Genomic DNA, 26503 nt, shown 5'->3' on the forward strand with positions numbered 1-26503 from the left:
CACCAAGAGTAGCCAGGCTCAGCTGTGCCCAAGTGTGAGTGACTGACTGTTGGTGCTATGGGAGAGGTGCCAGGGGTGTGGGGGGATTGGTTGTGGGAGATGTGGGCGAGAAGGAGGCCAGACCAGAAGAGGAGGGGGAGGAGGAGAGGATAGCTGTGTAGAAAGTGGTCCCGACGGTGTTCTCTTGTAAGTGATCTTGTTCTGGACAAACAACGATGACAGGGCGACAGTCTACTTCAGAATTTTCCACACCCCTTCGACTCCGGCGCGAACAGCCTGAGTCTGAAACAACACGAGAGACCAGATTCTGGCATCAGAATGCGAAAAAATAAAACAATAGTAAAAAAAGAGAGCCGCTGACGCTGCTTTTTGTCTAGCCAGCAACCCCTTCTGAATTTTAAAAAGGCTTTCACACCAAATGGCATCTCCTGGGCCCTGCCGCTGGTGCTGGTGCTTGCCAGGAACAGGAACACGGGGGCAAAGGATTGCCGTTGCGGTTGCACCTGGATTGCCCACCCCGCAGGAAATCCCCCGAAACGCCCCAGCAGCAGCAATGCGGGGCGCGGCGAGACGAGTGCACGGAACTTAAGGCCCTAAGTAGGAAAACTTTAGTAAGCGGGTGAAAAAGCAAAACGCGACCTACCTCTGCCCTCGGCATCGTGTGCGCGCGCTCGTGCGTGTACGTACGCACATATATGTGCACACATGTGTTTGAGTGGAGAGTGCGACTGTGTGTGAGAGAGAGAGAGAGAGAGTGTGTGTGTGTGTGTGTGTGTGTGGAGTGTAGAGTATGTGTGTGTGCGCGCGCGGGCCAGTACTTTGCAATCTGTGAGCGAGGGAAGATCTCTTAAAGTCCTCACATCTCCGGGATTTACTGTCTGCTTATTCACCGTACGGTTTTTTTGTGTGTGTGTGTGATTATGTCGCTACTGTGACTTTTACTGTGTCTCTACGGTGGGCTGCTTCTGCATATGAGATTAGGGTAAGAGTTACACGTGTTCGTATGCATGTATGTATGTATATGTGTATGTATATATATATATATATATATATATATATATATATATATACACATATATATATAATGTGTACACTTGTAGATTCCAATGCATGTCGATGTACATATTCATTTACGTATTTACTTGTCTAAAGTGTGTGTGTATATATATATATATATATATATATATATATATATATATATATATATATATATATATATATATATATAATGTATATATATATATATATATATATATTATATATATATATATATATATATATATATATATATATATATATATATATATATATATATATATATTGAAACTTAGTATGAGGTGATTGCCTGATCATCCTAAAAACCTGCAAAGAGGAAAAAGAAGAAGAAATTCATTTCTAACCAATTTTTGAACACCTGCGAGAAGAGTATTACGAAGTGAATGTGATACATAATAATTTGCATCAAAACAACAGACACAAAAGAAGCGCAGGTGGGCAAACGTCGTTCGTGTATCTCAATTTCTGCTTTAGGTTTAATTCCCGATGTGTAAGAGCTATGGCCATGTTCCATAGTTCAGTATAAGTGACATAAAATCCAAATAATTAAGAAGAAGAAGAAGAAGAAGTCTTCATTCAGGAGAAACCTCGACAGATCACTTTCGTTTTCTCGTTGACATAACGAAAGTTCTACGCGCGGAGTGGTTCTTCGGACACCCCTAGCAGGATACCACCATGATAATGCCTATGGAAATCGTGCAAGAAATAAAGCCTTCGTCCGTGACGTGTGTGTGCATAAAGTCGAATCCTGCGTCGCCAAAGACGTCATGACATGCACGTGTGTGTCTGTGTGATTCCGGCAAAGGCGCTTGCTTTCGTCATGCGACTGCGCTGCCTGCATGTGAATTCCGGGAGCGTTTACCGTGTCCGCTTCTCCGGATGGATGGTGCACGCGCTCTTTGGGGCTCGAGAGTAAAGGGAAAAACAGGAAAATGGTGCAGGCATGAAGAATGGTTGACTATAATTATGGCGATGAGACGATAAATGATGCAGGCATGAAGAATGGTTGACTGTAATTATGGTGATCAGAGATCATAATCCAGTTGGCTAGATGTAATTTCGACCAAGCTTAAGAAGAAGAAACTCTTAGTCACGTTGCGAATTTTATTAAAGAAAAATGAGTATGAAACGCTCCTTTAGATTTTATTGCACGATTAAAGAATGATTAGAAGACTGAGTAGATAGTTTCTTTCAAATTAAGTACATTAACCAATTTCCTACAATCGTTGGAGGGGCAGATGTCTTCTAACACCGTTCTCTCTCTCTCTCTCTCTCTCTACTGAATTTTGAAAGTTTGTTTATAATGAAGTTCTTTTGTGACATCACAGCTTAGTTATGATTTATAGACACTTAAATCCGCGATATCGATATTTATTTTAAGGAACTGTAGGTTTGAAGAACAATTTTCAATATGAAGGATCTTGGTAGCGTCGTGTTTTTAAGCATAAGACATTTATTTTTCCTACAAAAATATTAGTGTTTCAAGTTTTCCATTGAACCTTTCGTCTCATTTATTACATAATATTTCGTGGTTGTTAACCTGTGTGCCTACCACTGACTCGGTCTTAATTTCGTGTTTCTGGTTTTATTGTGTTTCTGGGCAAATAATGTAAGGCTCGATCGTAGGCCTACACTGAACACAGGCGCATCCAAGGCTGATTTGATGGCCACTGTGTCTTATTGCATAAATTCGCTTCAGTAAATAAGGCAGAGCACGATAAAAAGAGGCTCTGCAAAATGTCTACTCTCACTCCCTCGCAAAACCATGCTCTCGTTTTGCGCCAGTTTCAGTTTGTTAGGTCCAGTTTCCATAATTGCTGGTACGCTATCTACTGTACCATTCGCATCGTCGACCATCGTTACTTTCTTATTCTGCATTGTTGAAAGTTATCTGGACAGAATTTGTTCAATGAATACAAGTTTCCACCAGCTGATTCTTGTTTCTTCTGCGAAGAATTGCAGTGAGTTTTTCGAGCGAAGTGTTCGTTCGTCTCCGAATCGAAGTCTGTGAATGACTGCACGTGGAAGGCGGAAAGCACTCCCAAAGTTTCCATTAAAAGTTGCATGACTTTGCCAACAATGCATTCTTGTCGATTACAAGGTATATATCCTTTCTTTAACCCCTCTTATTTATAAAGCCTCCCGAAGTGAATTTCTTTATCCTGAAGTTACTTGATAACCTTTCGCTTGGTAGTCCTGAATTCGGTCTACGTCCGTGACAAAACTGGTTGTCAGTGAACTGAAGTTAATGAACTGTTATTAAGGGGGCTGTCAGAAAACCATTTTACCCCAATGACGGGAAATGCCATCATGAGTCTCTCTCTCTCTCTCTCTCTCTCTCTCTCTCTCTCTCTCTCTCTCTCTCTCTCCTTCGGTGGTCTTCCTAGAACCTTTAACATCAAATCATCGCTTTAAACAATTGCGTGTCCAGGACAGACGACGAACTAGGAGAAAAAGAAATAGCAGATGATTCATCTTAACCCGAAATGATTTCTTGAGTGTTTCCTCAAAGAAACCACATTCGAGCATCAAGGCTGTGTGAGTGTTGAACAGCCAACAAATACTGAATCAGTCTTTTACAGCTGCGGTTCACAGGCGCCACTTACTTGAAGCCTAGTCTCAGTCTCATCACCTAAAGCCGAAACTGGCAACTTCCTGTAGATCAACTGCGAATTCTACGTATCAAGATTAATGGCCCTGACTTGCATTGAACGCTCGAGCATTTTTTGTGTATCTATTGTTTTAGATCTGACGTCATTGCCCGAGGAAAATATCGTTTTTAGATGCAGCAATGCCGGCGCGCCGCTGGAACCGTCCGATAATAATCATATTGTTATCTTCTCAAGGCACCTGCTGCAGGCTGCAACCGGAATAAACTAGATTCGCCCTGTGCTCTCGAGAAGTGGGAAAAGAACGGAATTGGTGAGGAGGGCCTTCACAGTTTGCGCCGTGGACGACTTCTGACCGAGAAAAAAAATTAATATAAACATCATAAACAAAAGTCCTGATCTCCTTAGGCTTAACCAGGACCAACTAACGATGTAACGTGCAGAGATCATCGAACATGCACAAACACATGTATGCATACATAAGCGATGGAAAAAACGTCTTTTAGACTTAATTAGTTCCTAAAATAACTCGTCCTTGTAATAAACCACCAAACCGTGAAACTATGCGTAGTATATTTTTATCATTTACAAGCTAAAACCTTCTGTCAACCTGCACTTCAAAACCCACGATCTGAATCCGGTCTCAAGTTGGTACCATAGGCTGTCTTCATGGGACTCCCAATGATCTTCCTATGAAGGTAAATGGGCCAAGAGGACGCATAAACTCGTTGCTTACGATACCTCTGTTAATGAAGGAGGCGGGACTTCCCTGCGTAGTAAACAGAAGCGAGGCCGAGGTAGTATGTTTGCACAAGGAACGGTTACCCCTTCCTTCACTCGCCTTCTCGTTTTCTTTTTATTTTTCTGCAGTTATCCCTGACACGGTCATTAGTCGCATAAAATTGCCTTTGATTCTGTTCTGTCAAGGAGAGAGAGAGAGAGAGACAGATAATTTTGTTGTGGCGAATATATTTCGTACGGTTTTCTGATGTTTTCTTATCGCATACTTACCAAAAGAAGGAATGTGTTGGAGGCTGCTAGTCTCTCTCTCTCTCTCTCTCTCTCTACATTTTCCTAGAATGGAGGTCGTTCTTTTTCAGTCGAAAGATGTAGTTCTTTATTTCAATCGAAAGATGTATATATATATATATATATATATTAATATATTATATATATATATATATACATATATATATATATATATATATATATATATATAATACAGAAATAAAGGAATTCATCAATCATGTACAATAAAATAAAATACACTCGTGAGAATCGAGCTAAAAAACTAACAGACGGAGACTCCCTCTTAGTTTTCCCGAAATATCCAGAGATGTCTTTTCTCAGAACAAAATGCCGCTCAATTTCGGAGATTTGAAGCACTCAGATGCGAAACAGTCGTGGTCTCTGAGTTTTCGTGCGTGATGGACGCACAGCACAAACAATTATTCATTATTCGTTCTTTCCTAATCTGACGGAGAAAGAGGGGGGGGGGAGAGAGAAGTTCTTCTTCTTCCTTTTATCTGGAGAGCCACGTGTTCTCTCTGCTAGTACTGGTGTGTTCGTAGGTTGCTTTTTGCGATTCTGATCACGTTCTTGGTCGCATCCCTTGATAGTCGCTTGTTTTTCGCCTTCTTTATTCCTCAGAGCGCTCAAAATCACAATTTGTGACATAGATGAGATCTCTCTTGCGAATAAAATACAGGCCAGGTCCAAGTTATAGGCCTACCTCCAGTCCTGAACACTAGCACAGTCGTCAGCTGCTCGGCTCTGAGTTTACAGCTAATGAAGGTCACAATTCTCCAGCCTATTTTTGTCTGCTGGTAAAATCCCCATGAGCTAGTGTGGTTGGTTAACTGCACAAGTTGGCCATCTAGTTTGCAAACAGCCAGGCGTCTAGTCTCACTGATTCTATCTAGATGAATCTCAGTCAATGAAAATTCACACTTCTTGTGATCGCATAACACCAAGTTTCATTTAAACACATACTTTTTCAATAAAAGACGGCTTGAAAGAGCAGGTTTGCTCTGTGCAGTCTGAATAGCGATTACTTACACTGCATTGCAACATAGTACTACAATTTCAGCTAACTTTCTGTAAAGACGTTCGGACGTCATTTTATTGACGATGGCTTAGGCAAAATTTAAGTTTATTGTAAAGTTTCTCATTCTGTCACAGATTCTTAAAAAAATAAACTGTATCAGTTTATGCCTCCTTTACATCTTGAAAAGGTGACTTACATCATCCCATTTTGAAACTGGATGAGGCACATCAGGAACATGCTAAAAACATCACAGCTAAGAGCTAATTCTCCCTGTGTGGTCGATTTTGAGCCTAATTTTCGAATCACTGTCGAATACAAGCTCGACAGTAATTCGATACAGCCATAAACAACGTTTATTCTTCTATTCTTTCGTAGCAGAATTCAAATATTCACATCTTCCACCATTCTGACTCAGGTATGAGGAACCACAGGAGCCTTCTTTCAAGGATATACAATGGCCTCCACTGTTTATGCATTGCTTTGTATCTTACAATCATCTCAGTTCAAATTTAGAGAGAGAGAGAGAGAGAGAGAGAGAGAGAGAGAGAGAGAGAGAGAGAGAGAGAGAGAGAGAGAGAGAGAGAGAGGATTGTGGCTATCAGGTCTCTGTAATACAACCCCCTCGTTTCTCCTGAAGGTGGCTGATTTTCTTTGTGATACATAATATTTCTTCTTCATCTTCCTCATTTTAAAACCTGACAGAAAATAATAATGGTCAACAATGACCTTATCTGACGAATGCATTGGATAAATATCATCTACATACAAATGCTAAGCTAGACTCACAAAGTACCTAGTTTGCGAAAACCAAGTCACTCAGACACTGAAAATGTACGAAGTATCGCATGAAAATGTACCGAATGGCGCTTGAACGCAGACACACAAAATGCGCAAAGCAACACGTAAAGATATACCAGCAACCACATGAAAATGCACCAAGAGAACATTAGTATTATTGCTGAAAGTGACATCATCGAGCAGACACGATATATGCACTGGTGTGTGCTCTCTAGAATATTCAGAAGGTGAGTCTCCTTTGCTGTCGGAATTGAACAGCTGAATCCGAAAAGACGATTATACAGTATACATTGGTTATTAAAATGGCTGCTTCTTTGTCTTACCTTATAAATTCACGTTCCACAAAGCATCATCATCTTTGGTTTCGAGTCAATTCAAAATATGCCTGGTTTTGTACATCGCTGAACGTGATAATGAAACACGGATTCCAAAATAAAGTCTACACGCTCTGAAACCCTTCTCTCTCTTTGAAGGGGAGAAGATGGAGAAGACACATGAGTTAAAAAAAGATTATAATAAATGTGACGAACTTTTCTCAGAAAACGCAAAGGCAGATCAACAAACTCTAGGGTCATTTCACCGACAGATGGAGAAGCAGTTCATGCCCCTTAAATAATTTAAAATTTATTTAGTCTCACGACGACTCAAGTTATAACTCAAGCTATTAATATATATATATATATATATATATATATATATATATATATATATATATATATATATATATATATATATATATGTGTGTGTGTGTGTGTGTCTGTGTAAGATGATCTTTCTTAAGGGATGAGTCTAAACCTGCAAAAACCTTAATTTGCAAAGCTAACATCTTAAGCGAAGTAGGAAAATTCGAACCGTAACGAACGCACGCACATACAGAGGACCGGTCAAGAAGAGAGAGAGCGGAGGGACTGGTCAATTACCAGATGCGCCGGGAACAGAAAACCATAAGATGAATACACATACATAAAAAAATCTAGTCTTCATTACGAGAACAGCAATTGACAGCGTCCCTAGACCTATATTCAGTCTTGCGTCACTGTGGCCTTCCCGCTGAATACGTAAAGCTAGCTAAAGTTTTCCACGAACGAAGATGACGCCAAGTTAAATATTGATGGAGTTTTATCGAGTGAATTTGCAGTAAATAGCAGGGTGTTACGGGGAAAAGTTATAAGACACACTGTGCACAAAGGATTGAAATAAGATTACACGGAGAAACGATTAAGAGGCTGAATCTTTCAAATAATTAAGAACGACGATTTTCAGTACAGGTTCTCTCAACTTGGAATTTAGCGGAAAAAAAGAAGGCAAAACAAGTAATGAACAGGTTGTACAAGGTTTGGAAATCAAATATACAGTCTGTAAGAAAATTTTTACATAAAACTGGTACAATGTGTATTGTTATACGGACATGAATTTTGTCATGACCGTGCAACTATATAGCCTATATAAAACATTTTGTAGATTTGAGGATAAAATTTTAAGAAGAACAGTATGAGTCAGATGGCAGGGTGGAATGAGAAATGACCCGATAAAGAAAATGATGGAAATTGCATATACAGATGAGCTAATGATGAAAGGGTTATAGAAATGGTTTAGACTTGTCCTTCGTACAACCCCAGGGAGAATAACACCTGATAATGTCAGCTGGGTTCCTGGGGCCACCAGAAGAGTTGGAAGACCTAGACCTACTTAGGCGAAAACCATGAAAAAGGGGGCTAGTTCTGATAGGAGACTTACGGAAGACAAAGGCACAGGAATTTCACAAGAGGCCCTGTGAGTTGCAGGCGCTGGAAAACCCATTTTAATACTTCTTCTTCTTACTACCTGCGAATTTGCTGCAGCTCTCTGGGGTGCAAATTCCTATCTGGAGAAAAGTGCAGCATCATAGATATCGAGAGGTTATAAAAAAGTTAAATAAAAAAACTCGTGGCCTTTGCCAGAAGCATTGTGAATGTTGTCCGAGTGATTGGATTCCTGCACACGGTGTTGTACAGTCGAGGCTTTGTGTTCACGAGGAATATCAGGGTAGATATGCAAGGATGTTTATCCTCACACACAAGCCTCGATAATATTATATAAACAAACACGAATGTAGTAAAAATTATTAAATAATTAGAGAAATAATTTCACTAATTATTTAAACTATATTATTCTTCTTAAAATGAAGAAGTTTTCGTCAGCCAAAGGCACAAAATTCAAGAACTTCTTATGCCCGCGAGGCTAAGAAATTTTGTGAAGGTTACAAAAATCAAGAAGTTTTACAAACCGGATGTAGTCTAAATTTGTTTGCACGTGCGCAAAATGATATAATCTCTGTTACGACATGCGTGAATGTAAGTAATCAAGTGAACACAAACACACACAGTCCGAAAAATCAGAAACTAGGCTTAGTCCTCTCGTTAAAAATGTAGGCCTCTGTTAACCGACACATCAAGAAAACTCATTTACAGATAATATTATTTAGGAGTTTAGTCTGTTCATTCACCGAGCGACTTGTTGGTGATATGTAATGTAATACAAGAAGCTTGCAACACGATCTGGTGCCTAGAACTTCCAAGAAAGTGTAAAAGCTGACGTAAAGGAAAAACAAAACTGGCTGACATCACCAAACCAGAAAGGAGGTCAGCCACCTTCATGTCAATGTCAGATGCGAAACCTAGTCCCATAATGTGCTCTGATGTCCAAAAACGACAATGTTATCGTTAAACACCCACGTCATCGAAGACGCACGAGGGCATTTGGACATTTTAAATTGTCGAGACCGAAATCTGCCTCAGAGTGGTGACGGTGACGTAAATCTCAGGTGTTTTATTCTGGGAAAATCCGGAGGTGGAAAGAGGCGGGCGTTCCCCGAGCCACTCACCGCCAGGCCGGAGACTTCTTTCCTACTATGACGCTCACCCAGTCCTCCCTTTCACTCCTCCCCCTCCCCCACCTACTCTCACTCCTCAATCCTCCTCCTCCTCAATCCTCAGTCCTTCCTTGGGGCTATGGATGACATTAGTGGCATGACAGTGGGATACGCAATTGGATGACTAGGCCTAATACATACATATTATTTATATATACACATAATTATGTATATATATACACATATATGTATGTATGTACAAACTGTACAGTATACTGTATAATATATATACACATATACATACACACACACACACATATATATACATACATATATATATATATATATATATATATATATATATATATATATATATATATATATATATATATATATATATATAAATTCTGCAGTACACAAAGTGCAGCATTTTCTTCCTCTGCTCCTCCAAATTATATGCCCTTTCCACCAACCTATCATCCTTCATTATCTCCACATGGCCAGTCCATCTCAAACACTGGTCTCTCTCTTGTCACTCTCTTTTTACCACTTCTCATCCTCTTCATCTTTCTCACTTTGCAAATGCACAAGCACGTGCATTTTGTCTTACATGATTTGAAGGTTCAAGTGTTACTTAGCATCTAGGAAAGTTACTGAGCATCTACTGTACTCCCTACGATAAAATCAAGGCTTTGGAAGGTTCTTCTAACTACTTGCGTTCTTGTTCTGTGCGCAGACCTTTCTTGGTTTCGTGAAACTTCGTCCAACATGTGGGAGTTATCCACACGCCATTCTTATGTAGCTGAATCAATGGCTCAGTCAAATTATCAAAAAGCTCTTAAGTTTCAGTTTAGAATCGAATAGGAATATAAAATTTAGGCCAAATGCCAAGTGCTGGGACCAATGAGGTCATTTTGTGCTGAAAGGAAACTGAGAGTAAAGAGGTTCTCAAGGTCTACCAGGAGGGAAACCTTCTGCAGTTGCCCTAAGAAACAATTTTCAGGAGAGGGCTGATGAAAGCAAGCTAGAAAAAAGCATATGGAGGGTGGTACCTTAAAACAAATGAAAGGGGTTGCAGCTAAAAAGCCGAAGGGACGCTGCAAAGTAATGCCTGCACTGCACAGTGTGAGGTGCACTGATGGTACTACTCTCCTATGGGGAGTTTTGGCTTCGATTCAGTTCTCACTCATCTTCTGTATCTTCCTCGGCTGGGTTTGGGTAGCCATGTCCACAGGGTTCTCTTAGACTCATAATAAGATGCCTAAAGCTCACTTACGCACAACACTCTTTACTTTTGCCTGTTCTATACATGAATTGCCCCTTACAGGGGTAGTGCCGTCAGCGCACCTCATGCGGTGCACTGTAGGCATAACTTGAGGTTCTTTGGAGCATACCTTCGGCCCCTAGCTGCAACTGCTTTCATTCCTTTAATTGTACCTCCATTCATGTTCTCGTTCTTCCATCTGACTTTCCTCAACCCTCTTCAAACAACTGAGTCACAGTGCAACTGCCAGGTCTTCCTTTCTGTTATACCCTTAAATAAACCTTTTTACTCTCAATTTCCGTTTCAGTGCTGAATGACCTCATACGTTGCAGTGCTTAGCCTTTGGCTTATATCCTATATATTTCCCGCCCCGTGCATGACTTGTACGCTATCAGCGAGGTCCCGCAGCAGTGAATTCAGCTCTTCTTTGTCTTTGTCCCCCTACAGATTCACCGCGACCCGTCCAGGAGACTCAGCCGTGATGTCGTACCCTTACACAAACGTGAAGGAAGAGCATGACCACTACATTCAGGTGAAGGAGGAGGAGGAGGAGAGTGACAGTCCGATGTGGGACCAAGAACAAACCTTCTGGAACAAGCACATGTGCTACTGGGAAGGCAGGGTAGGTTCTCAGAGCCCCAGGCATCTAGCTACTCCTGGTCAAGTCAGTTGTTTGTGGGTGTGTGTGTACAAATTGCAACTGTGACCTCTTGATAATATATATATATATATATATATATATATATATATATATATATATATATATATATATATGTGTGTGTGTGTGTCAAGACACCTGGAATTAAAATGATTAAAAATGAGAGCTATGGTACTGTGGCATAAGTGTGACTTGTGAGGCTCACCAGGATGTGTAAGGTATGCATGGGCAAGAGAAAAAGGCTCTGATGGTGAGTAAAAGGTGAGTTGAAAGTAAGGTATCAGGCTCAGTTTCATTATAACTGAGAGCGGGTGGAGGGTTGGGGGGGGGGGAAGGTTGGTGTTTCCACTGTACTGAAATGACGATTGAGTGACTGTACATAATCCCACACGTGCTATACAACAGACCCAGACCTGCAGGTGTACTGAAACATCTGTTCGTGTTGTACAGATCTACTAATAACAGGGACTGAACATTCCATTATATTATACTATATATTTTTTTCAAGATTTTTTGAACAAGTAGCCTACCCCTCTTATTGTTAATCTTGACTGGCAGGACTTTTGTCACATGGGCTATATGTGTTATCTATGATTTCAAGAACACACGGGGGAATAATAATAATAATAATAATAATAATAATAATAATAATAATAATAATAATTTTTTCAAAATTTGGTGACAAGTTCCCCGTCTTGTTAATTTTGTGTGGCAGATATTTGTCATATATTTTTGTGTTGTACGTGTTATCTTTGATTTAAAGAACAGACAAGGCAATAATAATAATAATAATAATAATAATAATAATAATAATAATAATAATAATAATAATATGGATAAAAGTTGTATTCCCTTTCTGAAGGAGTACATAAGATATAAATTTTGCATTCTCCTTCTGCTTTCATCCTGATGTCACCACCAATTTCATGTAAATATCTCGTAAAGACTCACATAAGTGCAAAATATAATCAGTATAAAGATAATCTACATAAAATTCTCTGTGAAAAGTATTCTATACATTTTTTCTGATTCGTTGTACTGTTTTGGCACTACAGGTGCCAGAATACATTTTCATTTATTTCTGACGTAAGTGCAGAGATGCGGTCTTACTTTGGAACCGGGGTTTTTCAATTGGAAACCTATAGTAAAAGTACCCTTTCCCTTGAAAGTAATTGTCTCTTTCAGTACTGCACCTTCAGCAAGATAAATAAAGTTATTTTAGGTATAATTGTTTGATGATTCTAGGAACTCATCTTGTGTTGAAAGTACTGATAAGTTTCATGCATCTGCAGATAAGTCTCCATCAATTTTATGCCCAGATGTTTGTACTGTACTATCTAAATCCGCCCTTGTCTCGCGTTGATATATACTTCTTTGTTGTTAATGCCAAGGGTCGCTAGGAATTTTGTGCCCTGTAACTGTAGTACTAGGGACAAGCTTTCTCCCTATAACGATAGTACTATGGCATAATCCATGGCCCTTTGCACACCAGTGATTGGCTAGTTCTCAAAAGGAGAATGACGTCACACTAGTTAACAGTTCAGTTATTATCAGTACGGGTTTGACTCCGTTCGGTAAGGCTGAGTTCCGAGCATGAATGATGACGTCACAGATTTAAGTTCCCGGAGTTGTGACGTATGCAGTTGATATCTTCGGTAAAAGATATATTAAGTTATTTATATATATATATATATATATATATATATATATATATATATATATATATAATCCAAACGTCATAAGCTGCGTAAACCGACAAAAAGACATAAGACATTATAGGTCTACGTCATTTTTATGATCCTGTTGTTTCGACAGGAGAAAATATCCTTAAGAAAATTCTCAGCAAATTATATCCAATATGATTCGTATAGCCTATCATACTGTAGCTTTAAGCAAAACGTAGGCTCATTCTGGTTTTGTAGAGTGCAGTCACTGCTTGTCACTCCACTGAACGTGTTAACGATTGCATTGAAATCGATTTTATGACTATTAAGATGTAGTAGAATTTCCTAAAATCAATATGAATTATCAGTCTGCATAGCTCTGAGAAAGTCTTTGTGTTAAATTTAGAATGGTGAACGCGCTTGACAGTATCAGATGGTAATTATCATTGTCCTGTCATTCAAGCGTACCGATTCGAACGCAAGACACTCCTGGCCCCCCCCCCCGTATTCAGGAGAACCGCATTTACGAAAACAACATTGCAGCATCGCGGAACAATCCTGACTTCATTCATATTTTCCTTTTTTTTATTTACCATTTTTAGGGAGATGTGTATTATGATTTTATTGCAGGGGATAATATAACGTTTCCTTCTGATAATCAGCAGAACGTATTTTAGCTCGGTAAAACAACCCTTACAAAATAAATGAAGATGAAAATAACCACGGATTAACCAAATTTTCGAAAACATTGCCAACCAATCATCTTCAAGGAATGACCGTGACGTAATCAGTGGGAGGGGCTTAGCTGCAAAGCACGATGGATTTTGCTACAGCTATAATCTTTCGCCTTATAACGATAGTACGACAAGCTTTAACTTTGTAGTGATAGTACTATAACAATAGTACTAGCAAAAAGCTTTCGTCTTCTAACGATAATACTAGCAACAAGCTTTCTGCGCCTGCTCATTGTGTTAAGAAGATATTATCATCTCCAAAGATGATAATATATTCTTAATATAATCCCAACCAGTTTAAAGTCTTTACTTTATTAGAAACAAAATAATCTTTGCTAGAAAATTGACGTCATTTTTAATCCATCACAATGATCTCATATATGAAGGCCTAAACGTTCGGGCCAGTGCCTCTGAGACTCCAGATTAGGCCTAGCCTCTGCAGCAACTGAATCGGCTATATTACCTGTTGGAGAGAGAGAGAGAGAGAGAGAGAGAGAGAGAGAGAGAGAGAGAGAGAGAGAGAGAGAGAGAGAGAGAGAGAAAGCAAGCACTGATATGAAAGATCAATTGCGAATTTTTTTAAAGAACTTTGAAAACAAAGGAAAATCTAAAGAAAACGGGAATTCAATAAATGAACTTCGGGAGATCCAAAGAATAAGGGAAGTCCAAAGGTTTACTTCTTTGGAACCAAAGAAAACGGGAAATTAAGCGCAACTTCCCAGGAACAAAATGAAACATAATATTAAAAGCACTTTTAGTAAGAGGAATTGATAGATTAAGTAACTTAAAACAAAAAAGGAAAAAATTAAACTTACACTTCTTTGATACCTAGGAAAATAAATTAGACGACAAAGGGAGCCGTTGCAAGGGTTTATCCCTAATACTACTATTGCGACCATTGGTATTGGATGAGCCGTTTCATAGACAACTCCTGCTACTCATACTACTACTACTTAGCATTGTGTTGTGTGAGCCATTTCGAAGACAACTCCTACTACTTATACTAGTAATACTTATATGTATTTAGCAATGTCTTGTTCTCGTTAGAAGAAATAAATTAACTGTAGAGAGAGAGAGAGAGAGAGAGAGAGAGAGAGAATTAACTGAGAGAGAGAGAGAGAGAGAGAGAGAGAGATAAGAACGTCTTTGAAAGACCCTAACAAGTCGACTTCTCCCAAACAGCAAAGCGAAGAGTGGTCTCGACACGTCTGTCGAAAGAGAGGCGTCGACACCAACGAGGTCGACCTTAGGGGCTTCAGGGCCAAAGACGGCATCAGCCTGCAGGAACTGACTCGTCAGGGATTCTGCTACATCGTGGGAGAACAATACGGCACCATGTTTTGGAAGGAACTGAGATCCTACAGAGGTAAGGAGAATACAGGTCGGTCCGCCTGAGCTGGTTTCACCCTTATGTTGACATGAAAGGGTATTCTTTCCTTCTAAGAATACCAAGAATAAGGTGTAATTTTAGCTAAGAAAATGAAACAATTATATTCTTAATTAAGAAATTATTTAGAAATGCAGATATCACTTGGAAGTATGGCTGGAAGGGTTGACAGTTACTCTATTCCAACTGTTTACCAAACAAATAGAATGCAATAAGATTTCAAGCACTATTGCTCATTACACTTTCTTGGTACAACTAAATATAGCTTTACAATGACATAGTATGGATATACAATGATGAAGCTTAGTTTTGCAATACTGTAAATGGACTTTGATGTAAATTGAAAAAAATGGCCTCATTTCAGCTCTATAAATATGTATAAATATATACTTGAGGGTTTTTCTAATAAGGTTCTTGATCTACTCATTATTTTTCACTTAGAATGTTAGCCTATATTTTGAACCTGGAACATGGAACAGTCTCCCTGAAGACGCTGTGCCACTGGATTCTCAAAGTTCACTCGAAGATGCAATGCATTACTACCCTAAAACAATTCTTGTATTTTTTTTTACATTTTATCTATATTTATTTATCTATGTATTTATTTGTTAGATTACTTTTTCTTTTCTGATAACTGATCTCTCTTTCTGTATTTCCTATTACCTTCTCTTACATCTTTCTAATGAACACAATATTCTTTGGAAGCTTGAATTTCAAGTCAATTGCCCCTATTTCATATGCAATATATTATTCCGTATGATATATATATATATCTATATATAATAATAATAATAATAAATTCTGACTTCCCTTTCTCTTTGGTTCGTTTGAAAAATATCTTGTTTTTTCACTTCCTAAATATATTCTCAGAGTTCTAACTTTTCACTGAATGACTCTCCAGCCACACTGTTGTCCATTGCTACTCTGTCACCAGACCCCTAAATTGCAACCTAGTCACGTAGATCTTCCAAACTTCAGTTCCTTGGGAAAGTCTAAAAGTCCAAACCAGGCCTTTTATAGTCTTTAATCCCTTAAGGGCCACCATTAGACACGGCCCATATCTGCAACCCCTTTCATTCCATTTACCTTACCTCCGTTCATTTTCTTCTCCTATCTTACTTTCCTCAACCTTCTAACAATTGTTTCATACTGCAACTGCGAGTTTTCCTCCTGTCACACCTTTCAAACATTTTTATTCTCATTTCCCTTCCAGCGCTGAATGACCTCATAGGTTCCATTTCCTTTCCTCAGACCAGGGTCTGTACTGAATAACACACCTTGACGAAAAATTTATCACAAAGTTTGGTTTCCAATGGCCAGTTATTGTGGACCCTCTCTTGTAGGTCACATTTCCCTCAAGAACTTCCTAAAGTGTCTTTCCCCACTGGTCTTCTTCCTTCCACTCAAGTGGCCCTCCTCGTCAACTCTGTCATTTCTCACCTTTCTGTTTTGGTCAGTTTCTGTTCCATACTATTCTCGACCACTAAGCTGATGTCTGTGTAGCTGGTCTTGATTATATCTGGAGTAACCAGTCTTACAGCAGTTCTGTTTATATTCATTATGAAGGGAAGTGGCACGACCGCTGACATGTTTAGAAGACTGATTTATCAATCATTAAGACCACGTTTCGTACAATAGTTAGCTTTATAATCTTGTAACGACAAAACTGTACCGAGTTCATTTTTTCCTTCACAGCAATGCAGAAACAAAGATGCCCACGGTGTGTAGGCAGCGATGCCATTTCTACACTCACATACATATCCAGTAAGTGTTCCGTCCAAGATATACCCAGCGACCTTTCATACAATGGGCACCTGGCTTCGATATCGCGCCAAAGCTCTCCGTCCCCAAGGTTTAACCAGGAAAGCTCAATTCCATACCCAGACCAGCCTATGAGAGGAACTTACGAAGTCTACTCGAAGTACCACGACGGGAGGTCTTCGCCCGGTTCTCTCTCACCCAACTACCAAGAACACAACATCTACCCAGAAGTCTACACTCAGCAGTCAGAGATAGAGATCAAGGGTGCCCTCCATCAGCCTCCGCAGCTTATATGCCTCAAGCAAAATAATCGGAAGGCTTCTTTTCACGACAACCACTCGGCCCGTCCGATGAAGCCCATTCCGGCCCTCATCTCCATGGACGACTTGGAGTCAGGAACATTCCCCAGTAACGACAGTCATAGAATCCATCACTCACACGCACTGAAAGGCCTGGACAGTGAGCAAGATTTATACGAGAAGACCTCCCATCCTGTCACAATATACACCCCTGGCCATACAATGTACTCAACACCTTACTCAAACGGCATGGATGGTGTCATCCCCAACTCTCACCCCAGCCACCATGCTCACGCGCAGGATGTCAGCGGGCGATTCCACACTCGTGTCATCCAGCACACTCACGATTCGCATCACAAATACCCAGGGCAGGTATACATACAGTCTCAACATTACACCGGTTACCACAACTTCAGTCGGCCATCGAGTAATCCCTCCAGGAATTCCTCAGAGTCCGACGATGAAGAAAATGAGCCAGGGAGGCTTGTCATTGACATCCCAGACGATACGCTCGAGGAACATGAAATGGGTAAGTCCAATTCTTTTTCTCTCTCTCTCTCTTTGGTGACAGCGAGATAAAAGAGAGTGTTAGCTCTTTCAGATTACTCAAAGGTATTCTCAAGTTTTCTTGAGAGGGCCGTAGAGTAAAGGCTAAAGATCTACCACTCAAAATTTAGCCTCGTTTCGCCTTTAGCTTTTAAAACATCTTCAAGATCACTGACGCAGTGGTAGAAACTTCCATTACGCATATTCCAGGGTGACAAGACAAATGAACAAGTGAGATGATTGAAATGTCATTCGCACCTAACAAGGAAAGGGAGCGGCCAACACCATATTTAAGATGAATAACCCGCACTTATAAAGAACTCTCCCGACAAAACTAAGTGGTGTATTAAGTGCTGTGTAATTCATGTGACAATTTCTACATTGGCCAAACGGGAAAAACATTTGAAAAGAGAACATAGCAGATTATAATATATAAATATAAATAAATAAATAAATATATATATATATATATATATATATATATATATATATATATATATATATATATATATATATATATATATATATATATATATATATATCACAGGAGAACTGCGGTTTCCCTTCACGTTGGTAAAAACAATAAAACGCCATCAGTGGAACAGGTGCTAAAATGATACTTTTTATTTTAATATATATATATATATATATATATATATATATATATAAAATATATATATATATATATATATATATATATATATATATATATATATATATATATATATATATATATATATATATATATATATATATATATCACAGGAGAACTGCAGTTTCCCTTCACGTTGGTAAAAACAATAAAACGCCATCAGTGGAACAGGTGCTAAAATGATACTTTTTATTTTAATATATATATATATATATATATATATATATATATATATATATATATATAATATATATATATATATATATATATATATATATATATATATATATATATATATATATATCACAGGAGAACTGCAGTTTCCCTTCACGTTGGTAAAAACAATAAAACGCCATCAGTGGAACAGGTGCTAAAATGATACTTTTTATTTTAATAGCGCGCTGGTAACAAATAAAACTGATTCCATCTTTGCAGAACACAGTTTCTGTAAGAATGATGAAATCAGCTAAGGAATGTATAAACTTGATCCAATCATTTCAACAGAAATATATAAAATGTGAAGATTTTTCAATAAGGTAGTTTGCCTAGGTTGAATAACAAAGGAGTGAGCCCACAGTAAATATAAACAGATTCTACTTCTTCTTTTTCACTCAATTCACATATTGTTCAGCATCCCCACCTCTTTTCCCTAGTGGGAAATTGGTTCAACAGTCCCTTTATACATTCAAAATTTAATCTCCATTGGCACTGACCTTGACGTATGCTCCTAATGGCCCATACAAACCACCGACTTCTCCATTTGGCAAATGTTCAGTCACATCTCAATCCTCTTACAGAATAATTTTTACAACTCTTTCACCATTCTCTGTAGCACCTCTTCGATGTCACCAAATAACACTGCATTGCCACCAGAGAACCTCGACTTGAATTCTGTCATCATTATATCCTTAGAAATATTAAACAGCTTATATATTCAAACAAAAGCCTCATTTCCATAATTAAAACTTATTATTGCAATCACGTAATTGAAATATATCTTTAACATCCTCCACATCATATTGCTAGAAGTTCTGCCAAAGGCTTTCTCTCAGCCTTTTCTCTCTGTTCTCAGAGTTCTCAGAACTACGTTGCTATCTCTTTCCATTTCTCAGTCAAAACAAACAAGTATGGTGTGATCTCTCTTCATTTTTCAGTCAACACAAATTTCGAGGTATACTGAGTCATGCTATGACCAGCAACTCTTGCAATCTATGGAGGAATAATTAGTTGTCTGACTCATATAGAACCCTCCCCTCATACAGAAGCCTTCCACAGCCTCTTCAGAGGGAATCTCTCAAGTTGCATACACCGAGATGGCTCAGTCACCTTTCTTACTCCATTGAGTTTCCTCAAGTATTATTCTCTCTCTCTCTCTCTCTTTCTGAAGTTCTTTCTCAGATTCCCTCCTTCCACCTTCATTTAATCATCGATATTCTCTCTTACGCTATTTTCACCTCCTTGTATGCAATCTACTCATTTTGCTCCTCTTCAAACAAGTTTTTTGATCTGCTAAACCTGCCAATTCATCATCCAAACATGGTTGTCTTCTGAACCCAAAAATATTTCATGTTTTGCAAGTGACCTCGTAACTTCTTCCAATTTTTACTCGTATTTACTTGCTTTTACTTTTGGTATTTTATTTGCTTCTACTCTTGTTTTCATTAATGCTTGTTTTCGCTTGTTATTTACTTAAGCTTCAACCAGCAATGATCCTCTTGTAACAAGCCAGTGACACCACCGCAGTCCGTTGAAACTGTTCTCCGTAATTTTCCTCTTTCTCAGATGCGCGTCCTTATCAGTACTCTCTGATAACCACACACAAACACACGCTGTTATTACTCACTACACTTCCCTTTTCCGTCCTGACACCTTTCTGCTTAACACCTGTGGACTGACATCTGTGCGGAACTTTCCCACAGTGCGCGGGGTACTTTTGTGTGGCGTTCCTCTTCAAAGCTTTGTCTTTTAGAAACCTGCACTTAAACGCAAAACCAACTTATCCTATACTTAAAACCAAATTATTTTATACTTAAATCCAGGTTATTTTAAACTTAAAACCAAGTTATTAGTGATGTTTCTCATAAAATGGATGGAAGTATGAATCTTTGCCCTCTACATATCTACACATATACTTAAAACCAAGCTTATTTTATACTTAAATCCAAATTATTATACACTTAAAACCAAGTTATTAGTGGTGTTTCTCATCAAATGAATGAAAGTATACATCTTTGTCTTCTACAGACCTACACATATACTTAAAACCAAGCTTATTTTATACTTAAATCCAAATTATTATACCCTTAAAACCAAGTTATTAGTGGTGTTTCTCATCAAATGAATGAAAGTATACATCTTTGTCTTCTACAGACCTACACATATACTTAAAACCAAGTTATTAGCAATGTTTTTTTTTTATAAAATGGATGGACATATGAATGTTTGTCTTCTAAAGACCTACACTTGTATATAAAACCAAGTTATTAGTGATGTTTCTCACTTTGTCTTCTAAAGACCTACACTTATTTTAAAACCAAGTTATTAGCGATGTTTCTCACTTTGTCTTCTAAAGACCTACACTTGTATTTAAAACCAAGTTATTAGTGATGTTTCTCACTTTGTCTTCTAAAGACTTACACTTGTATTTAAAATCAAGTTATTAGTGATGTTTCTCACTTTGTCTTCTAAAGACCTACACTTGTATTTAAAACCAAGTTATTAGTGATGTTTCTCACTTTGTCTTCTAAGGACCTACACTTGTATTTAAATGAAGGTATTAGTGATGTTTCTCACTTTGTCTTCTAAAGACCTACACTTATATTTAAAACCAAGTTATTAGTCGTGTTTCTCATCAAATAAATGGAAGAATCTTGAGTCCTAAAGACCCACAGTCAAGCTCACGAACAAAATGCTTCCTTGCAGAGGCAGGAGGAGACCCCCGGTCACCCCACGAGGCCAACAGAACCGTCCCCCACCTGAAGAAGATCCCCACCAAGAGGAAAAGAGGTGAGTCTCTCTCTCTCTCTCTCTCTCTCTCTCTCTCTCTCTCTCTCTCTCTGTAATCCTACTGTCACGATTTTAGGATTTCTTGAGCCAGCTGTCTCTCACTTGTATCCCTACTTAGTAAGGATTTATTTAGGATTTTTTCAGCCCACTGTCTCTCTCCTGTAATCCTAGGGTAAACATACTTAGTCAGGATTTCTTTAGGATTTTTTCAGCCCACTGTCTCTCTCCTGTAATCCTAGGGTAAACATACTTAGTCAGGATTTCTTTAGGATTCCTTTACCCACTGTCTCTCTATTGTAAACCTACTTTGCCAGGATTTCTTTAAGATTCCTTTACCTGCTGTTTCTCTCCTGTAATGCTACTTTGTCAGGATTTCTTTAGGATTCCTTTACCCACTTTCTCTCTCTCGTAATCCTACTTTGTCAGGCCTCCTTCAGGATTTCTTTATCCGCTGTCTCTCTCTCTCTCTTGTTGCTATAAAAGGATACTGAATTACCCATGCCAAAGACATCTCTAATATCCTATCCATCCAACAGATCGTGGACCGAAGTCCTGGGAGTTCCTGATGCGCCTCCTGGCCTGCCCCAAGACGAATCCTTCGATCATCCGGTGGGAGAACGAGGCTGAGGGCAGCTTCAGGCTCGTCCAGCCGCAGGAGATCGCCAACATGTGGGGCACGAGGTCAAACAAGGATGACCTCTCCTACAACAACTTTGCCAGGGCCCTGAGGTAATTCTGGGGGCCGGGGGGGAGGTGTCTCTTTCTCTCTCTTATAAAACGCTCTCTCTCTCTCTCTCTCTCTCTCTCTCTCTCTCTCTCTCTCTCTCTCTCTCTCTCTCTCTCTCTTTGTTTGTGAGTTTTGTTTGTGATATGCAAACTATATTATTATTATTAAACTATATTATTATTATTATTATTATTATTATTATTATTATTATTATTCTCAAGTCAGTCCTAGGGCAGTCAGATATACAATAAACAACGACACAAGTTCATTCAGTAAACAGACAGACTAAACAGTCAAATAATCAGACAAGATTAAACAGTTAGATAACCAGACAGACTGACAGTTACACAATCACAGAGACTAAACAGTCACATAACCACACAAACTGAACAGTCTGATAACCAGACAGGCTAAACAATCCTATAACCAGACATACTAAATGGTTACATAACCGGACTGTCTAAATAGTCACATCATCACACAGACTAAACAGTCACATAACCAGACAGACTACACAGTCTGATATCCAGACCATCTAAACAGTCACATAACCATACAGACTAAACAGTCACATAACCAGACTGACTAAACAGTCACATAACCATACAGACTAAAGAGTCACATAACCAGACTGACTAAAGAGTCACATAACCAGATCACATAGCCAGACAGACCAAACAGTCTGATAACTAGACAGATTAAACAGTCACATAACCAAACAGACTAAACAGTCAGATAACCACACAGACCAAGCAGTCACATGACCAGACAGACTAAACAGTCACATAACCAGACTGACTAAAGAGTCACATAACCAGATCACATAGCCAGGCAGACTGAACAGTCTGATAACTAGACAGATTAAACAGTCACATAACCAGACAGACTAAACAGTCACATGACCAGACAGACTAAACAGTCACATGACCAGACAGACTAAACAGTCACATAACCAGACAGACTAAACAGTCACATGACCAGACAGACTAAACAGTCACATAACCACACAGACCAAGCAGTCACATAACCAGACTGACTAAACAGTCACATAACCAGACAGACTAAACAGTCATAACCAGATCACATAGCCAGACAGACTAAACAGTCTGATAACTAGACAGATTAAACAGTCACATGACCAGACAGACTAAACAGTCAGATAACCACACAGACCAAGCAGTCACATAACCAGACAGACTAAACAGTCACATAACCAGACTGACTAAAGAGTCACATAATCAGATCACATAGCCAGACAGACTAAACAGTCTGATAACTAGGCAGATTAAACAGTCACATAACCAGACAGACTAAACAGTCAGATAACCCCACAGGCCAAGCAGTCACATAACCACACAGACCAAGCAGTCACATAACCAGACAGACTAAATAGTCAGAAACCACATAGACTAAACACAAGGTAAGAAAATGTAAAGCGTACCTAGAAGCCAACCGGCACTTATTGTAAATAATATTGATATACATCTATCATGAAATTGCTTATGGTTTTAAAATTGTACGTCCAGTTCTTCGATGGGCTTCTAATCTCTATCTTTCTCTTTCTGAACACATGCAGATATCACTACAAGACCAAACTGCTGTTCAAAATCTCGGAGCGGCAGCTGGTGTACGGCTGCGGGCCTGCAGCCCTGGCCTTCTACCGGGAACTCCTGAAGGAACAGAATATGTCCCTGCTGGACGGCAACACCGGATGACGACGTGTTCCTCCTCCTCCCGTTCGGACGTAGCGCTCTCAGATGTGCCGGGACGAAGAAGAAGAAGAAGACGAGGAAGAGGAACAGAAGAAGAAGGAAAAGAAGAGGACGCTTAGTCTACATCTGCTTAGTCAGACGTCAAAAAAGCGAGTCTAGTTTTCCCGGGCGGGAAAGTTGGTGCAGAGACAAGGATTCGGAAACTGTGCAGGATTGAGCAGCCTTGTGCAGAGGCGCAAAGATGGGGATGGGGAGCCGTTTCAAAGGCAAATCCTTCCCATTACTACTACTACTGATACGTCACTGTTTCCAGAAGGCCACATCTTGTCATGCAGTCTTCGTGGAGCCGTTTCAAAGGCAAATCCTTCCTATTACTACTACTACTACTGATGCACCTCTGCTTCCAGAAGGCCACCTCTTATTGTAGTCTTCATCGCAAGAAAGACAACAGTGAAAAGACATTCTGAAGAACGAAAAACCATAAAGTTGCTTTTCCAAAAGGTTTAATGAATAACCTTTTTTGTACTCAAAATAACCCTTTAGATACATTTTTTTTTATTTTTGATTTGTTTATCGCCGCTTTTTCTCTATCTATCTCTCTCTCTCTGCATCAGGAATCCGATAATTTATTGCTGCATACTAAACTAACACGAGCTATTTTCGTCTACGCGAACAATTCAGTCTAGTCAAAGGGTTATCCATAATTTTAGGAGACAAAACTATATTTCCGCTATTAACAAAATGTGCAGGCACTCGATTATTAAATAATATACATAATAACAAATAAATAAACCGTCTTTGAATAACCATTTACCTCATTCACCGTGATATTCTTATTATTATTCAGGATATGAACCCTCTCCATATGGAACAAGCCCACCACAGGGGCCACAGACTTGAAAGTCAAGCTTCCAAAGCATATTATGGTGTTCGTTCGAAAGAGGTAACAGAAGGTAATGGGAAATACAGAAAGAGGAGGTCAGTTATTAGTAAAATGTAAATTAACAAGTCAATAAATAAATTAAAATGTAAGTAAAATAATTAAATACAAGTTGAATTGCTTTTGGATAGTAATGCTTGCATCTTCACTTGGACTTCTGAAGTTCCAATTGCACGACATCCGCAGGGAGGCTGTTCCACAGTCCAGCGGTAGGAGGAGTACAGGACCTCTGGAACTGAGAAGTTCCACAGCGAGGCACATTTACTGCATATTGGTGCCGCTGTGCAGCAAATCTGGTCACTCTCGGCAGATAAAGGGATCAGGGATCAATTGTGCATGTGAAAGATCTGTTAATAGCTCTGAATAAGGAGAAGTAAAAGAAAACATTGCCTTGTTCTGGTTATAACCTGGATTACTGCTCACTGTTTTTGTGGCTGTTTAATTTTAACACAGAAACAGTCCCTTATTTCCTTCTGACGTTGTCTTGGCTTCTCTGATTTGCTACCAGCCACTGAAATTTGATGAAGAATTTTGCAGAAAAACGAGAACATCTATAAAAATTGTTGCTATTTATCTTTGATTAAGGCTGCCTGTACATGAGGCACTTCTAGTGGAAAGTGGCCAGCCATTAAGTAGCCAGCCACTAAAAGTGGATGAAACGAAAGGAGTGGATATGAAGTGGCTACTGGGTCTGCTTTTTGGCTACACCAGTGTACAGGCTGATATTATCAGCTGGCCACTAAGTGGCCGACCATTTAGCGGCCAGCCACTTTCCACTAAAAGTGTTACGTGTGTAGGCAGCTTAAAAGAGTGGATACAAGGTCTGTTTCTTGGCCACACCAGCATACAGGCTGATATCATCAGTTGGCCCAATTATATCATCATCTAAGCCTGGCCTGGCATGTTAATTTCATTAGGAACGCAAACTTTGCTCAGAATACGTCATAATAAAGTCATGAAAAGGGTTGTAATCACACACTATACAATAAACTGGGCAAGAAGAAAAAACACTGACTAGGGCTTTCCAAAACGTGTTTACAACAAAACGAAGAGATTTAAGCTAAGAAGTACAAGTGGCTTGTACTGTCTGACAATATCACTGGTTGAAAGCAGACATGACAAAGATGGAGGATGGGAACTTTCTGGTAAAAAAAGTATGTTGACCAGAGCCAAGGAAGCCCAGTTGTCAGGAAGATACCACTTTCCCTACAACTCACAGCTAACTAATGTTATAAAATCTCGGTTCCTCGTCAAGGATTGTCACCTAGATATCAACAGATATTCTAAAACACAATTGTTATTATTATTATTATTATTATTATTATTATTATTATTATTCACATACAACAAGCCCACAGGGGCTACTGACTTAAAATTAAAGCTCCCAATGAACGATGTCTGTTAAGAAATAGTTACGAAGTACAAAAAACAGGTTCCTTAAGAAAAATACGAAGTATAACTAACAACATCTGAACAAGGAATACTAGCAGTGTGCCCGACAAACTGATCGTGAACTGACCATTGATAATACTGAAACACAACCACGGAGAGTAAAGCTGACACGATGCCAGCTCACCAAGGTCTCTATGGGACTCAAGATGGGGTCTCTTTGGGACTAAAGATGGGGTCTCTTTGGGACTCAACAAAGGGTCTCTTTGGGACTCAAGATGGGGTCTTCTCGGGACACAAAATGGGGTTGAGGACTCTAGAGGACTCAAGATGGGGTCTTTGGGACTCAAGATGGGGTCTCTTTGGGACTCAAGATGGGGTCTCTTTGGGACTCAAGATGGGG

General features: G+C 39.1%; 2 protein-coding genes across 4 annotated transcripts in view; one reads left to right on the top strand and one right to left on the bottom strand.

The window, feature by feature from the left end:
- Window positions 1-26503, bottom strand: part of LOC136829912 (uncharacterized) — a 167904-nt gene that overhangs the window by 33666 nt on the left and 107735 nt on the right. Inside the window, exon 1 of one of the 3 annotated variants that reach the window (XM_067089061.1) lies at window positions 6834-6997. The exons of the other annotated variants lie outside the window; for them this stretch is intronic. The gene's annotated coding sequence lies outside the window, so the exon portion shown is untranslated. Of the gene's footprint in view, window positions 1-6833; window positions 6998-26503 lie in introns of those variants that run through there. 3 annotated transcript variants of the gene reach the window in all.
- LOC136829909 (uncharacterized) lies at window positions 432-24563 on the top strand. Its single transcript, XM_067089047.1, has 7 exons — window positions 432-982; window positions 11073-11247; window positions 14864-15047; window positions 16764-17657; window positions 21249-21332; window positions 21869-22061; window positions 23636-24563. Exons 1-7 carry the CDS (start codon window positions 972-974, stop codon window positions 23772-23774), a joined length of 1680 nt encoding a protein of 559 aa, XP_066945148.1. The 5' UTR covers window positions 432-971; the 3' UTR covers window positions 23775-24563.

The sequence above is a fragment of the Macrobrachium rosenbergii genome, chromosome 45, assembly GCF_040412425.1.
Source record: "Macrobrachium rosenbergii isolate ZJJX-2024 chromosome 45, ASM4041242v1, whole genome shotgun sequence".
Taxonomy (NCBI): Eukaryota; Metazoa; Arthropoda; class Malacostraca; order Decapoda; family Palaemonidae; genus Macrobrachium; species Macrobrachium rosenbergii.

Excerpts from the sequence above, each read along its gene's own strand:
- LOC136829909 (XM_067089047.1), top strand. Across the intron at positions 11,248-14,863 it reads TGTGCTACTGGGAAGGCAGG|CAAAGCGAAGAGTGGTCTCG; the intron begins GTAGGTTCTCAG and ends TCTCCCAAACAG. Across the intron at positions 17,658-21,248 it reads GCTCGAGGAACATGAAATGG|AGGCAGGAGGAGACCCCCGG; the intron begins GTAAGTCCAATT and ends GCTTCCTTGCAG.